We start from the raw sequence: 16,159 nt of genomic DNA, 5'->3' as shown, positions 1-16,159 counted from the left end.
TTCGGTGTTTTGCCCTCCCAGCTACCCCAGAGAAAGGAGGCAACTTCCTCACCTAGCTTCCAGATGGGTCTCAGCACCAAGCCCGGCCCAGGTCATCTGCCTGCCCTTGGGGGCAATTCCAGCAGCAGAGGAATGGAATTAGAGGTGGGGGCCGGGTAGGGTCTGGGGTCAGTCCCCGGGGACTGGGGCTGGGGGAAGACAGGCGGGCACCACAACTGATGCCCGTCATGGGTCATCACGCCAGAAATATCAGGCCTGGGGCAGAGACAGTGGGGCTCAGAGAAAATGGATGAGCAATGGGCTGGTCACCCACTGGTGACTTGGGGACAGTCTGTGCTGCTTGAAGGCCCAACGGCAGGCTCTTGAGGGATGAGAGGTGGAATGTGGTGCCCTGTTGATACAGACCTTCCCTTCTGCATCACGGGCCCTCCCCTCCGGTCTTGGACTCTGGCTTCCATTGGTCATGGGCGAATAGCTACTTTTGTCTCCCTTCCTCTCTCCTGCCTGCGATCACGCAATGAGGCCACACCACCCTCTTCCAGAGCCTCAGAGACCCTGGTCTTTTCTAGAAGCCTGAAAAGCCTGAGGCTTCCCTGCCTAGTCCCCTCAGAGCAGAATAGCAGCTGGCTCCCCACCACCCCCCCAGGCCTCGCCATCTCTAAGGCTCTCCCCTCTCTGAAGCCCTCCCTGGAAATCCCAGGTCTTTAAGCTGCAGGGAGGAGGGTGTAGGGACCATCCAGGCCAAAAAGATCACACACACACACACACACACACACACACACACACACCATGAAATGGAAGAAAGCACACCTTTATTTCCGCTGCCACGGTCCCAGGACCCAGCAGCGTGGCGGCCCAGAGGATCCCAGCGAACACAGTCCCACAATGCAGCGCCACAGAGCTCCCAAAAGAGGTGCCTGGGGTCCGCTACAGGTGGGAATGGAGGGCAGGGCCTGGACCCTGAGGAGCAGCAGAGAAAAGGCGCCAAGTGAGCCGCGGGACGTGACGTGGGCTCCCCGCTATGGGACGGAAGCAGCAGCAGCCGCAGGAGGGCCCGCCACGGCCATCACTGGTCCCAGCTACGGAGCCATCCCAACGGCGAGGACAGCCCCAAGAGGGGGCTCCTGGCTCAGGCCAGCTGGCAGAGGTAGTGTAAACACGTCTGAAGGTGGGGGGACCTGATGGCCCAACCAGGTGCTCTCTGGGGGGGGAGGTGCCTGGGGCCCGGAACCGCAGGGGCGAGAGGGGAAGAGGGCTTGAGTCACAGAGCTCCAGGGCTCTAGGAGACTGACCGGCCCAGGAAGGAAGGTTGCACAGAAATGGGGGAGCTGCAGGGACAGGTAGGGAAAAACTGTGGGCAGAGAGAGGAGACGGGGCAGATCGGGGGAGACCAAGGGAGAGGGAGAGACAGGGGCAGAGGAGCAGAGAGGAGCCTGCCACTAGACCGCCCCCCCCCACCCCGAATTCCACCAGCCTGGTGAGTCCCGGGTGGGCCTCGGTCTCCCACCTCCACCAGGCCCCTCCCCTGCTCAGCTGCCACTGAGGTCCTGGGACCAGGCCAAATTGAGGGTGGAAAGGAACCTGCTCAGCTCTTCAGCCTCCACCTCTACCCCAAACTGGGCTTGGGCCTCAGCTCCTCCTCCTCTGGGAAGTCTCCTGCCCCAGCCTGCCCACGCTGGTCTCCTTAGGTTTCATCCCAGGTCAGTGGGGCCCTGAGGCTCCCCTGAATCACAGGTCATTAACTACTGCAGGCCTCCCACAGGCGGGATGGAGGGAGAGAGAAAGGGTCAGAGTGGGGGATGGGGAGGGGGTTAGCAGGGAGGGTGGGGGTCTGCCTGGGAAGAGGCAGGGGAGTGGGGGCCATGACAATGTGGCTGTCGGCCTTCCATCCCTGGGACTGAAGTACAGAGAAAATCTGAAAAGAGAGGTTTCGGAATGTACGGAATTAAACAAAATAGTGTGTGCGGGTGGGCGCAGGTGTATATCAGGGTTTTTCTTAAAAAAAATCTTGAGCTCATGGTCTCCAAACTCGGTTAAAAATGTTTTATAAATTGGACTAAATGACTCATTCGACAGCGCCTCATGTAGCCAGAACCTACACGTGCTGGGGGTTACATCTGTTTCACACCCTCTCTCTACCTTTAGGAAGGACGGGGAGACGGTGAAACTTGTGGATTTCGAAGGTCCGGTTGAAAACCTCCCGGAACCCTGAGCTGTGTGCCTGCGGGGGCCAGACAGGTCCGCAAGGGGCATTCATCCGGGAAATCTTGGGCGGTGGGGACCGTTAGAGCTAAAGAGCGAAGCCCCGGAGAAAGCGGGCTGCGCCTCTCTACTCCAGCAGACAGGTGGGCAGTGGAACGTTTGGTTTCAGAGAAGAGGAAGTTTGGTGTACAGTTTTTTAAAAACGCAAATCTCTTGATTTCTAAACGTTAGCACAAAGCGAGACCGAAGCTCCCCCGGAGACCAACAAACCAAGTCTCGGCTCATTTCCAGCTTGGTTTTTATGAGATCTTAGAGATTTTAGGGTCGTTAGAGCCATGATCCCTGAGCGTTTGCTCACGTGCACGGAAACACGGTGAGGGAAATTGTTAAAAATGCAGATTCTGATTAGCGAGGCCTGGGCCCGAAAGTCTGCATTTCTAACAAGCTACCAGGTGGTGTCGCTGCCACCGGCCCGCCAACCAGGCTCTCCATAGTGAGGCTTTAAAATTCTCTTGGACGCTGTTTCCCTGGCCACGTCTGCTTGCTGACCTGGGAGGCACGGGATGCTCACTACCTATAGAGACGCTCCGGGCGGCTGCCGCAGCCGCTAACTGCCACCAGGGTCTGCAGCGACGCTGCAGGAGACCCCAACTCAGGCGCGACAGGCCCCAGGCTCTGGACCGTCACTGTTCCACAAAAGAAACTAAAGCTGGACTCCGGGCGGGGGGGGGGGGGGGGGGGGGGGGGGGGGGGGGGGGGGGGCGCGGCGGTTCTTGACCTGAGCAGGGAGGATTCTCTGTGTTCAACAGAGGAGCCTACCACTCCTGGGGTGCTCTGGTGAGGAAAGGTGGGTGCGGCCCGTGCATGCCTTCCTTTCCCCCCAGAGCCTCGCAGCCAGCTTTTCTCTGCACTCGGGCAGGACATGCTGATGCCCGCACGAACGGCCAGTTTCTGACTGGTGGGGGGGCGGGTGGAGAAAGGAAGGACCCTCGAGGCTAATCCTCAGGCCACATGACAACAGGTCTCTGCCTCCTGTTGTTGGACGCCCCAATCCCAGACCCTCCTTCCTGGGGCCCTGGGAGGCCCTGCAAAGTGGAGAATCCTCATCCCCACCTCTCCTGATGGGCTCAGAGTCACTGGGGCCAGCGCCCCATATGCCCAGGCCGACCGGTCAGAAGCCCAGGAGTGCAGAAACCACCTAGGCCACTCCTTATTTCACCACGGGGGAAATCCAAGCCCAGGGAGCACATGAGACTCTCCCAAGGTCACACAGCAGGTTTGCAACCAGCTCCTGTCAAGGCCCAGAATCCTTTGAGGCAGAGCTGGATAGAAGCCACTGGTGTTCATCAGACATTTGGTTCACCCAATAGCAGCAACTTTCAGGAAAAGGATCTTCCAGAATACTCCTGAGAGAAAGAGAGGTGTCTCAGAGGGAAATCGTAGAAAGGGGTCACGGGGGTTCACCTAGGAAGGGGAGGGTCATGGATCAAACTTCGTCAAGGAAGGTAAAGGGCAAGGCTTCTGCTCTGACAGAATTCTGGGGACAGTATTGGTTTGCTCTCTGGTGAACAGTGCTCCCGAAGGTTCTGTCTCTTGTGCAGTGCATAGCCTGTGTGCCTGGCGGAGAGGCCCGGTTAATGGGTGCGGTGGTGTGGGGGGAGGGGGTTGTCAGAGGAGAGGTCTCATGTTTACAGTGGTTCTCGGGTGTGGATTCCTGGGCCGCTCCAGGCCTAGCGAACCTGAATTCCTGCAGCGGGTGCCTCCCTCCCAGAGAAAACCCCCTGGGTTTAGTGAGCCTGGCCTCACTCGGAGGGGAATCGGGACACCTGGCTTGGTGGTCAGTCCAGCAGGCAGGGCCAGGCCCTCCGGCTGGGGAAGCGCCTGGGAGATTGGCAGCCGGGCTTGGGAGCGAGGGGGCGGCACCTTTTCCCGCTGCGCCTCATTTTCCGGAGAACAGGCCCGGCCTCGCCTTCTCCAGCTTCAGGCGCCGATCTAGGGGGATCTCCTGCAGGCTGATTCCATGGTTGCTGGCCCTGCGGGGACCAGGCCGAGGCTTCAGGGAGGGGTGGGGGAGGGCGGGTCAGGCAGGGACACGGGGCCAACCGGAAGTTGGCTCCTCACCCGGGCTGCAGATCAGGCGGTTTGGGGAGGGGCTTGTTGAAGCCGCGTCTGCCCACCAGCCAGTACGTTTCTTCTGTGCCCTTGCCCTGGAGAGACACAGGAGCAGCGGGCGCTTAGGCGACTGGGGTGAGGGCGGGCGGATCTCGAGGTCTAGGTGGCACCCAAGACCCCGAGGTTGCGGCCCAGGAGGGGGTGGGGCCGAGTCTCACCTTCAGCTCCGTGCGGCCTCGCACCTCCACCAGGAAGCCCTCGTTCAGGGCGCGGAGAATCTGCACAGTGCTGATGTTCACGTGGATGCGGTAGGCTGGCGCGACAGTGGACGTGGGGATTTCGGGACCCCCCCCACCACGTCCCCTCCCTGAGCCATCTCTCCCTTGCTCCGTGAGTCGCCCCCCAGCCCCGGACCCCGCTTGTCCCGCCGCCGCCCCACTCACGCAGCCCGGTGGACTCCATGCGTGAGGCGGTGTTGACTGTGTCCCCAAACAGGCAGTACCGAGGCATGGTGAGGCCCACCACGCCCGCCACGCAGGGGCCTGCGGAGACACTCGGGTGGGTGGCCGGGATCTGGGCTGCAGCTGGCCATGCTGGCGCGGGTGGCACCTAGCAGCTTGGGGAACTCCCTAGTGTCTTATCATCTCCAGCACCTCCCCAAGGGTACCTCTCAGTTATAACGGGAATCGGGGGGCTGGTATAAAAAGGTGGCTTCCAGACAGGTCCCCGCCCCACCCCTCCCACCGGACGAGTTTGCCTCCCATCCAGGGAACGTGGACCCCGGCCCTAGACGCCCTAGATGAGGAGAGGGGTGCCGGAGCCCGGAGTTACCCGAGTGGAGGCCGATGCGGATGCGCACCGGCACCTCGGGCATGTGGCGCATTCGGAAGGAGCCCACGGCGCTGAGGATGTCCAGGGCCATGTTGGCGATCTCCGCCGCGTGCCGCTGCCCATTCCGCTGGGGCAGCCCGGAGGCCACCATGTAGGCGTCCCCAATTGTCTCCACCTGAGGGCAAAGGGTGCTGCCAATTCAGTACTGAGCGCCCCTCGCCCCCAAAGCGATTGTCCTTTGTCAGGGGGTCGCACAGAGATCTTGGGGGAGGCATCTAGTGGGGGCGGGGGCGGGTTGAACTGGGGACTGGTGCAAAGAGTAAGGGACGGAAGGGCTGGGAAAGACCACTGCGTTGCTGGCCTGGGGGCTGCTGGAGCTGAAGGAGGGCTTGCCCCTCCTCACCTTGTAGACGTCGTGGGAGCCGATGATGGCGTCAAAGAGCGTGTAGAGGTCGTTGAGCAGGTCCACCACTTCGATGGGCTCGCTCATGGCTGAGATGGTAGTGAAGCCCACGATGTCGCTGAAGTACAGGGTCACCTCCTCAAAGTACTCGGGCTGCACGGGTGTCCCCGTCTTCAGAGCCTCGGCCACAGAACTAGGGATGTCGGGGAGGGAGCCGGGCGCGTTAGGTGGAGGTCAGGCCCTGGGATTCCAGCCGCCCTGCCCACGCACCCCTCCCCGGGGGCCGCGCACGGGGGCAGCATCTGCGTGAGCAACCGGTCCGTCTTCTGCTTCTCCAGCTCCAGCTCCTCCGTGCGCTCGCGGATCAGGTCCTCCAGGTTGCTGGAGTACTGCTCCAGCATCCGCAGCATCGAGTCAATGATGTTCGTTTTCCGGCCCTTGTTGATGCTTTTGAACTGGAAGCGGGAGGAAGCCGGAGGGGCTGCTGAGACCTGGGCTGCCAGGACCCTGGTGTGGGGCTCTCCTATGCCTGATCCCGCCCCCTCCCCCCTGCATCCCCGTTCATTGTTTAAGCATCAGCCACCCCCTTCCCGCGAATGCCAGGCCATAGGGGTAATGGGGGTTCCCAGAGATCAGCTGCTCTCACTAGTACTTAACAAGGCACTGGAGTTTGGACTCCCAGGCCTGAGGGTCTTTAGGAGCAATTCAGATGTTAATCGAATTGAATGAACTATTTCTCCCACCCAGAGCGGTCTCCGGCCCCAAAGGCCTCCACAGCCCCTTTTCTAACTCTGCCTCCACCTAAATCCCAGTCCTCAGACTGCCCCTTGGGAAATGGCCTGGAGGTCAGACATCCTGGGGAGCCTGCCTTCCCGAAGCCCCTCCTGGCTGCCGACACGCTGCCAGCCCAGCCCCGGCCCAATCCCAGCCGCTGACCTGCTCAAAGGTGCGGTCCATGGACGGCCGAAGGTCCGGCTGCTCCACCCAGCACTGTTTCATCAGCTGGATGCACTCGATGGGCGCCTGGTCCACTGACACGCAGGGCCGGCACAGCGGAGGGGGGCTCCGCACCCTCTGCACCACTTCTGGGGGCATGAGGGGACCAACAGAGGCCACCTCTGACTCTGGCCTGACAGCTGAAGCCCCAGATGGGGGGGGGGAGACTGGATGGGGGGTTCTCTTCATCAAGGAGGTGGGGAAGTGTGGGGAAGGAGGGGTGGGCGCTGCTGGGAGGAAGGGGATGATCCTGAACCCTTGTGGGGGAGGGGAGCAGGGGTCAGTAAGAGGTGACAGGCAGAGCTAACATTTGCTGCAAGAAAGAGTGAAGGTGGGGGCGGCCCAGTAGCTTGTGGGCTCATACAAGGTAAGACGGATTTAAGCCAGGTCCCTCCCCGACGCTGCTGCCTCCCTGCTGTCCCTAAGAACCAGAGGGGACCCCTCCCTCGGCTGGAGGAGCAGGTTGGGTCCAGGATGAGGACGAAGCAACCACTGAGGCCTGGGCGCCTAAGAGCCGCCCCTCCCATCCTGACCCTTGCTCTCCGGGCTCTGACCCTTGAGGCCCACATAAGGGAGGCCCCGGCTCTGGGCTTTAGGGAAGAGAGGCAGGCTGGAAGGCGCCGCGACCGGGCGTACCTTCGGCAGTCAGCTCCAGCATGGCGTAGGGGGCGCTGCGGCACACCACCTCCTGCATGATGATGCCCAGGCTGAAGACGTCGCCCGCCAGCGTTCCCCTGCGCTCCAGGGCCGGGTCCCGAAGCAGCTCCGGGGCCGTCCACAGCTGGTCTGGCGTCGGGGAAGGGGACGTGGGCATGCGGGAGGGCCTCGGGGGCGCTGGGGACAGACCCCCACCCTAACCAGTCAGCCCAGGCTCGCACCCACTCACCAACTCCCAGCCAGAGTGTGGCCCCGCTGCCTGCAGCTCTCCCTGGGAGAAACTACCAGAAACCCAAGGCCGGGTCTCGGAGAAAGCGGGCTCCTCACAAATAGGCCCCGCCCTTTAGGCAAAGCGGGACTCAGAGGAGACTCCGCCCATCCGGCACAAGCCACGCCCCCGCAGCCCCCACCTCCCCAGTCCCGGAGCCCACCCTCCTCCTCTCGGAGGCCCCGAGACTTTTACTGAGCCCCGGGCTACGCGTAGTGGATGTGGGATGAAGAGAATGCGAAGGTGGAGGGCGGGGTGGAGTGGCCCCTGAGATAATGGGGATCCCGGGGGGGGGGTGCTCGTCCGCGGGGGAAGCCGAGGGCGGGGGTCGTACCCTCCGCGCTGGGAGGCTCCGGCAACACCCTCTGCGCTTCCAGCAGCCGCCCCTGGCCGTGGTCGGTGACTTTAAGCACGAACCTCCCGTCCACCACGCAGTTCCGGGACTTGAGGCGCCCGTGGGCCACACCTCGGTGGTGCAGATACCTCATTCCCTGGTAGCGGTGGGGTGCGAGGCGACCTCAGCCCTGTGGCTCCCCTGCCCGCTCCTCCCTGTCACCCTTCTTCCACCCACCCCCCTGTCCACACCTTGATGAGGTCCAGGAGCATGGAGGACTTGAACATCCAGTCCAACTTTATGTTTCTCTGGGCGAGGAGGTCGTGGAGGGAGCCCCGGGTACAGTGCTCCGACACCAAGGCCAGCATGCGCTCCCCGGGGGCCCCGGAGCCAACCGCTCCCCCGCCGAGGAAGAGCCCCAGGTAGAGGGCCACGTTCTCGTGCCGCAGCTCCTGGAGCTGAAAGGGGGCAGCGGGTTATCGGGTCTGGTTTGGGGGTGTCCAAACTCGGAGGATGGGGTGAAAGTGGTGACTTGAAAGATCTATGGGGGCACAGGGTCGGGGGAGGTGGGAGCTTTCTTCCAATGATAACTTCTCTCTCCGGGACAGCTGTCGAGGTGTTGAGTGTGGTTTAGCTCAAAGTCATACCGGAAAAGACAGCCTTGCACCTGTAACCAGGGGCCGGGCGGGTTGTCCCTGCAGCCACACGGGGCCGTGAACCCAGGACTGCTTGGCTTGGTTATGCCTGAGACTCCCACCCTCGCCCAGGCAGGGAGGCAGGGACTGAGCAGCGGTCCTAGGGGAGCCTCGACCGTGCCACAGGACAGGCGCCCTCACGATCGGAGCATGCTGGGACATCGCGGGGCTAGCGGGTGACCCCTGCCCTTCCGGCTCTCCTCTGGTCCGGGAAGGGGCTTCCTTTCATCCTGGATGCCTGCCGTTACTCGGCGATGTCATCTGTGGACCCTCAGCTTTCGGCCTCCCGTGAGGGATTAAGGAGGCTGCTCCTGGAAAGGGGCTCGACACAAGCAGCAGCCCAGTTCTATGGTTTGTTTGTTTGTTTGTTTGTTTCATTTTCCATCATTCACTCCACAAACATTCGTTGGGTCTCCCTAATGTTCCGGACACTGTGCTGGGTGAAGAAATGCACTGACCGGCCAGGGGAAACCCTCACTTGGCTTCCAGTCTGGGAGGGAGGCAGAGAAGAAGAGGAGCCCGGGGCGCGGGGGGGGGGTTGGGGGTGGGGGTGAGGCTCCATTGGTTCAGTGTCTGGCTCTTGGTTTCGGCTCAGGTCGTGTTCTCATGGGTTCATGGGATCGAGCCCCCTGTTGGGCTTGTGCTGATGGAACCTGTTTGGAATTTTCTCCCTCTCTCTCTGCCCTCCCCTCCCCTCATGCTCTGTCTCTGTCTCTCTCTCTCTCTCAAAAATAAATAAACATTTAAAAAAAGAGAGAGTGCAAGGAGACACCCACTTTGGGAGAAAGCACTCAGACCGAGACCTGTTGGCTCTCCCAGAGTCAGGTCTACCTTTGTACCCAGCTGCAAAGAGAAGCAAGGAGGGAAGGAAAGGATGGCACCTCACATCCCACACCCCACCACGGGCCCAATTGTCACCTTGGAGAAGGCTGTCCTGGTTGCTGGGCGGACAGTTGTGTGCTGATCCCCCGGGAATTTCTTCAGCCAAACCCAGTCTCCCTGGAGCAGAGATGGGAGTAGTTTTTTGTTTTTGTTTTGAGAGACAGAGAGAGCGAGCGAGCACACAGGCAGGGGAGAGGGTCAGAGGGAGAGAGAGAATCTTAAGCGGGTTCCACGTTCGGCAAGGAGCCCAATGTGGGGCTCAATCCGATAACACTTGGATCATAACCTGAGCTGAAATCAAGAGTTGGACACTCAACTGACTGAGCCGCCCAGGCGCCCCAGAGATGGGAGTCGTGGACTCAGTTTCTTAAAACCCCGTGAGGTGAGCAGCCACAGAGCCCCCACCTTTCCACCGGGCCCCTGCCTTGGGACACATGCTCCCTCCCTGTGACGCTGAGCGTCAGAAGCAAGGGCTTGGCATCTGCCAGTCCACTTCACAGCTGACGGGGACGGGGCCAGCCTTGCACGGCTGTCCTCGACACCGCTCACCAGCAGCCTTAGTGAGCAAGCCACTGCCACCACAGATGTCATTGAAATCACAGTCCTTGTCACCATCTGCTGCCCTGAGAGAGCACTGTGCTGGGAGTTAGGACTCTGGGGAGATCAGGCTTTTCTGATAGACTAACAGTGACCAACAGGCTCTGAGCCTCCCTGTCCTCAGCTGTGGGCAGGGCTGGTCCACGGGACCCAGGCCCTTCCGTTTCGTTCTGCCTTAGACCCTGTGATTTCCGGCCTCGCCTGTGGGTAAGGGATCTGGTTGGACTCTAGGGAATTCTGGTGACTCCTAATGAGCCTTTGGAAATAAATAGGAGACATTTTTAATCGTCCCCCAAACTGGGAAATGTGTTTTATGGGCGAAACAAGAGACACTAAACATTCTTCAAGGCACAGGGTAGGCCCATTTAAATGAGCAACAATTTGCCCCCAGTGACAACAGTGCTTGGCCGAGGTGGCCTGTAGGTGACATTGTGAGACCCACTGTGGGACCTGACATCTGGAAGCCTCGAATCTCCACCCCGCTCTTGATTAGCTGAGCTCCCTCGGCTCCCTCCGAGTCTGTGCCCGTCTTCTCCCACACACCCCACAGCATCAGATTCGCTGACCTGTAGTAAAGGTCCCAATGCCCTTTTGTGACTTTCTCTTTCCATCCCCCCTAAGGCTTGCTGCTCCTGAGTCTGATCCGAATTGGCTGGAAATGCTGGGAAGGGCGCAGACGTGGGTCTGTCTTGAGTCACGGATAGCCCCGTCCGCGAACTCCCCATCCTGAACAATCCATGTCCTGAAAGTGTCCTTTTTGTGACCATGATGCTACATCCCAGGTGCCCCGACCTTTCCGGGGAGGCCCATGCCCTTCAGTAGCTTGAAGTCGTGGATCACCTGAGGGGGCAGGGCCAGGGGCTGCCAACTGGGAGGGAGCTGGTTTTGCGGCCACACCGGGCTGCATGCTGGTGCCAGCACCGCCCCCCCTCCCTCCAAGCAGGCAGGCCTCCTGCCTCTGAGCTACTGGGATGGTCTTTGAGGAGCCCTCATCTGGATAAAGGCTAAGGGGGAAATCCTGGGGCAGGAAGGATTCTCAGACACTCCCCTTTGGGAAATCCATGACCTCTTCCTAGAGCCCATTCTGGGCTCCTACCACCATTTTCTGGAGCCTGCGGGATGTGGCACACCTCCGGGAATAGAGCTCGGCCTGGCTGGGTAAGGCTCACCTCATAGAGGCCGATGTTGGTGTTCTCTGAGGGCTGGCCAGGGACGCTGCGAACGTCTGACTTGCTGTGCGCGCCCAGACTCGATCGACTCCCCTGGGCCACCTGGAGGACAGCGGTCAACGCAAGGGGTCACATATACTGTGGGGTTGAGAGTCCTGGGTTGAGGTCAGGCTCAGTTCTGGGATTACAGGGGGGAGGGGAAGGGGCCTTAATTAGGGAAGGTGATACTGACATCGTACTTCGCAACAGCGCTGCACCTTAACAGTTTACAAAACAGACCAGTGGGTTTGCTTGGAGTTTGCGCTGCCCCAAGGAAGCAGCCAGGGCGGGGGCTGGTGTCCCATTGCGCATGAGGTCATCGTGAGGGTGCTGACCCCCAGAGCTCAGACCTGAGAGGGAGTCAGCGCCAAAACCAGGCCTTCCCAGGCGGGATGGGGTGAGGGCTGGCCCAGGCCGGGGGGATGCGTATGCAGGGGAGGACACTTGGGGAGCCACCTCCCTGTCTCTCCCACCTTTCGAAAGCTGCCCCCTTGTGGGTGGAGAAAGATGATATCGTCCAGGGTCAAGATGATCTTGTTGGGACCAGAGACCATTTGGATGTGAATTAGCCGATGCCTGGTAGGGAAAGGATGTCGTCTGCTCAGAATGGACCACGTCCAGGATGGGAGGCCAGCAAGGGATCATGCCGGCTCTCCCCTGAGCCGACATCCCCAAACCAGACACCCCCTGGTCTGCCAGCCCCTCAGGGCACTCTCCCCCCCCACATCCTCCTCCCCCTCCTACTCTTGAGTGGGCCCAGTTGCATTTCTGGCAGGTGGAGAGCCAAGTTCATCTGCTACTCATCCGCTCCCATACTCACCTCACATAATGGGCCAAGAAGACCCCTGCCAACCCCATTCCAACCACCAGGAGGAAGCCAAGAAAGACGAGATGGGGCTCCACTCCTGGAGAGAGAGTGAGAGGAGAGACGCTGAGGACCGTGTCCAGGGGGAGGCACCCTCTCTATGGAGGGATGCAGTCACCTCAAATCCTGGAGACTCTGGGAAAGGTGGGTGGGAGGCGAGAAAGGGATCTAGGGAAACGTCATGGGTTCTTCGAAAGGGAGCGTCTGGGAACGCTAGGAAGGTTCCAAGAGGGGTTTGGGGGCTTGGCAAGAGACAGGTTCTGCACAAGCCAGGGGGCTGAGGAAGGTTCTGGAAGGAGTTCCAGGATGAGCGTTGACTCTCTTTCACCACTTAGTGGGGGCTGGGGTGCGCGCCCTCACCTCCGTTGCAGATGATGTCTGGCTCGAACCAGCAGGAGGGGTCTGGCCCAGGTCCTCCTCCGCCTCTAGGGAAATGCACTGGGGTCCCAGCAGAGCGGAGGAAGCCTTGACTTGGGTCCAGCATGTATGTGGCGAACAGCTGGTCCCCCGCCGCATCCGTGTCCAGCAGAACAAACGGGGGCTCCTCGGCCCCTCCCAGGGCCCCGCAGAAGCCGGGGACCTGGGCGTCCGGGATGTGGCGGGCCACCGCTGCTCCGGACACCCAGCCTCCTCCTGCGGCTGCCCGCGCTCGCGTTACACCCCCCGCCAGCAGGAAGACCGCATCGTAGATGGTGCCGAAGAGTGGGGACACCTGGCGGAGGGCAGTAGGGGCTCAGGGTTTGGGGGTCACCGCTGGCCCCCCTAGCCTTGCACTGCTTCTCTCAAGTGCATAGACAGTTCACACCTTGTTAGTGCTCGCCCCCCTCCCCCGTTCTTAAGCTCAGCGCTCTCTCCTCCTCTCTCCCCATTGGCTCTCCTTCCCTCTCTCCCCATTGGCTTACTCCCTTACCCTCTCCCCATTGGTTCTCTCTTCCTCTCTCCCCATTGGCTCTCTGTCTCTCCATGGGTTGTCTTCCTCTCTCCTCATTGGCTCCCTCCTTCCCTCTCTCCATTGGCTCACTCCCTTCCCCTCTCCCCATTGGTTCTCTTCCTCCCTCCCCATTGGCTCTCTCCTCCTCTTTCCCCATTGGCTCTCTTTTCTCCCCTCCTCCCTACCTGCCTTCGTTCCTTTCAGGGCTCCTAGGCAATTCTCACCGTTGGTTATTCTTACCCTCCGTTACCTACAGCTGCTCTCTTCCCCTTCCTGTTGGTTGCCTTGCTTATATTTTTAATATGATTACCTCTCATTCACCTAAAAGCCTCCTTTCCTGTCTTTTGGTTGGCTTCTATTTTCTATTTTTCCTTCTTTTCTTTCCCCAAGGCTGTCACGCTTATTTTTCCCAGTTCCCATCTCGCAGTGACCGCCACTGTGTAAAGCAATAGGTGATACTGAGGTGTTGACAAGATAGAGTCCCTGTCCCGAGCAGTCCTTCTTCTAGTTGGGGAGCCAGGGATGTGACAGGGATGTTAAGGTAGTGCAGTGGGTGAGGGTAGGGGTGATTAGGGAGCTGCAGAGACAGTAAAGAAGGTCCCAACCCAGGCCGAGGGAGGAGGAGGATGCTGCCAGAAGAAGGGACCATCTTTCAGGGGATGAGTCAGAATTATCTGGGGGCAGGGGAGGGGCAGGGGAGAGGGAGAGCAGCACAGAGGCAAAAGAAAAGGGCACCTTTAGGGAACCCAAAGTAGATCTGTGTGGCAGAAGTTCAAGGATGATGGGAGAGGAAGGCATGAGAGACATGATAGGCTATTTGAAGAGGCCTTCATCTATCCAGGGAGAGGGAAGCCCCTGGGAGGCTCTGAACAGGAGTGTGACACAGATTTGTCAGGTTTCTGAAGCTTGAACTGACAGTTGGGTGGAAAAAGGGCTGGGGGACAGGAAGCATCGAAGCAGGGACCATTTGTGAGATTCTGTTTTAGGATTTGGATCAGAGGTGCTGTGGCCCGAACCAGGGCAGTGGCAGTGAGAATAAAGGACAAGATGGATTCAAGTGACTTTTAAAAAGCAAAACTGACAGGATATGATGTCTGGATGTGTGTGTGGAGCAGGGAAGATTAGAGGAATCAAAGGTGACTCCTAGGGGTCTCGCCTGGGAGCTGGGTGGAAGGCTGTGCTAATTACTGGGAACTGGGGATGGTTTTTTTCACCACTTCCTCCCCTTGCCCACATCCTAGCTCACTCCTGTTCCTCGCTTACTCTCCTCCACCCACTCACTCTTCCCATCTTTCTCCCACTGGCCACCCCAAATCCTCTTGGAGGAGACCAGGGGCATTGATGGAGAATATGTCAACCCTCGCCCCTTCGATTCCCAGCCCTCTCTCAAGTACAACACTTAGAGTAGGGTTTTTGTGGTCGTTAGTTTACTAGCCACTGACATCTAAATCCCCATCTATTTTAGTGGCTACCAGTCCCCTCCCCCTTTAAAATAAAAACTTTTAATGTTTATTGTTGAGAGAGAGTGGTGGAGGGGCAGAGAGAGGGAGACGTGAATCTGAAGCAGACTCCAGATTCTGAGCTGTCAGCACAAAGCCTGAGGAGGGGCTTAACCTCATGAGCCATGAGATCATGACCTGACCGAAGTCGGACGCTTAACCGACTGAGTCACCCAGGCACCCGTAGCCCCCTGCCCTTTCTGAGAATGGTCTAGAGTTAGATGGTCTGACCCGGGATTTTGGATTCTCAGTCAATCCTGTGTATTCGCTTGTTGTTGGGAGTAAGCTGTGGGTGTAAATGCTTATAGAAGCCCCTGGCTCCCCCCAGGGACCTTTCGGCATCTCACAAGATGTCAACGCTCTCCAAAAGTTATGACCAGCAGATGAAGCCCCAGAGGAAACACCTCTAAAGTGGGTGTGGAGATTTGATCTGCATTCTTCCTCCTTCCCTGTTCTCTTAAGAACACCAGCACTGGAGGGGCTCCTGGAGGGGGGGCTCAGTCCGTTAAACATCTGACTTCGGCTCAGGTCAGTCATGATCTCATGGTTTGTGACTTCAAGCCCCACGTCAGGTTCTGTGCTTCGGATTCTGTGTCTCCCTGTCTTGCTCTCCTTCCCCTGCTCACTCTGTGTGTCTCTCTCTTTCTCTCAAACATAAACATTAAAAGAATTAACACCACCAGTGTATTATAGACTGCATGTCCCAGTGGTGTTGGAAGTGAGTTCACTTTGAGCTTGACCGCAAGACATCGCAGTGTAGAGTTCCCTAGGTTTTCCTGCTTGCATCTGGGCTTGAGCGATCTCCTGGCCTACACTCTGGAAGCAATCCCAATACACCAAGATGCCCCAAGCCAGCCCAGGGCCTCGATGTTACCCAGGAAGCATCAGATGGCAGATGGCTTAGAGCTGGTAGTCAGTCTCTCCCCCCTGCCGCCTCCATCTTCCGTCTCCCATGGCCTCCGTGCTCCTCTGACTCTCCTGACTCTATAAACTTCTCATTGCCGCTGTCTTGCCCCTCTCCCTTCTCCCCACCTCTCTCCCCGCCCTCCCTCTTCCCTCCTCCTTCCTCCCTGGTCCCTCTACCTGCTGTAGATCGAGGTCAGAGGGCAGCTCCTGGCGCTCCTGGGCCCTGCGCAGGCTGTCCATCACACTGCCTCCGGGGGGACAGTGACGCGTGAGGGTGAGCACAGCGTCGTGGGCCCTGCGCAGCTGGGAGCTGTTGGCAAGGGCGGCCAAGGCCTCGGGGCCGGGGGACAGAGCGTAGTGGAGCGTGTCGAAGGGCAGGAAGACCAGGGAGCCGTCGGCCAGGCCCAGCTCTTCGGCGGCCTCCAGCAGGCAGCGCTGCTCCTGGCCGCCGAGCAGCACCGAGTGCATCACCATGATCACCGCTGGGGACCGAGACCCAGAGCTCAGTGCTGCGCCCCGCCGCCCCGCGCCGCTGCCCGCCTCCCCGCCCCCTGCGCTGGGAGCCTACCTCTGACTCTGGGCCCATCCTGGACCCTCCTCAGGGCCTCCCGGGCCCCGGACGCGTCCGAGGGCTGCATGGTGGTCACCAGGGCAACGGGCAGGCCCCGCGCCCTGAGGGCGGCGGACAGCGCGCGTCCCGCCTCCACCCACAGGTCCTGGGGCGCGGTGACCACGGCCACGCGCGCCCAGTGGAAGGCGCGGAGCAGCGCGTA

General features: G+C 59.9%; 1 protein-coding gene across 1 annotated transcript; it reads right to left on the bottom strand.

Annotated features, from left to right (window-relative positions):
• Positions 1 to 2,926: 2,926 nt before the first annotated feature.
• Positions 2,927 to 16,159, bottom strand: GUCY2D (guanylate cyclase 2D, retinal; the record flags this gene model as incomplete). The annotated part of the gene is made up of 19 exons (XM_029928800.1): positions 2,927 to 3,608; positions 4,126 to 4,235; positions 4,324 to 4,409; positions 4,533 to 4,627; positions 4,758 to 4,856; positions 5,146 to 5,320; positions 5,549 to 5,741; positions 5,840 to 6,003; positions 6,485 to 6,633; positions 7,181 to 7,330; positions 7,804 to 7,960; positions 8,055 to 8,261; positions 9,417 to 9,497; positions 11,147 to 11,248; positions 11,659 to 11,761; positions 12,006 to 12,090; positions 12,411 to 12,762; positions 15,564 to 15,868; positions 15,955 to 16,159. Coding segments are annotated over 18 exons (2,802 nt in total), but the record flags the coding sequence as incomplete, so codon positions are not given.

Source organism: Suricata suricatta, chromosome 17 (assembly GCF_006229205.1).
Source record: "Suricata suricatta isolate VVHF042 chromosome 17, meerkat_22Aug2017_6uvM2_HiC, whole genome shotgun sequence".
Lineage (NCBI taxonomy): Eukaryota > Metazoa > Chordata > Mammalia > Carnivora > Herpestidae > Suricata > Suricata suricatta.
This window is presented reverse-complemented; position numbering and strand designations above follow the sequence as displayed.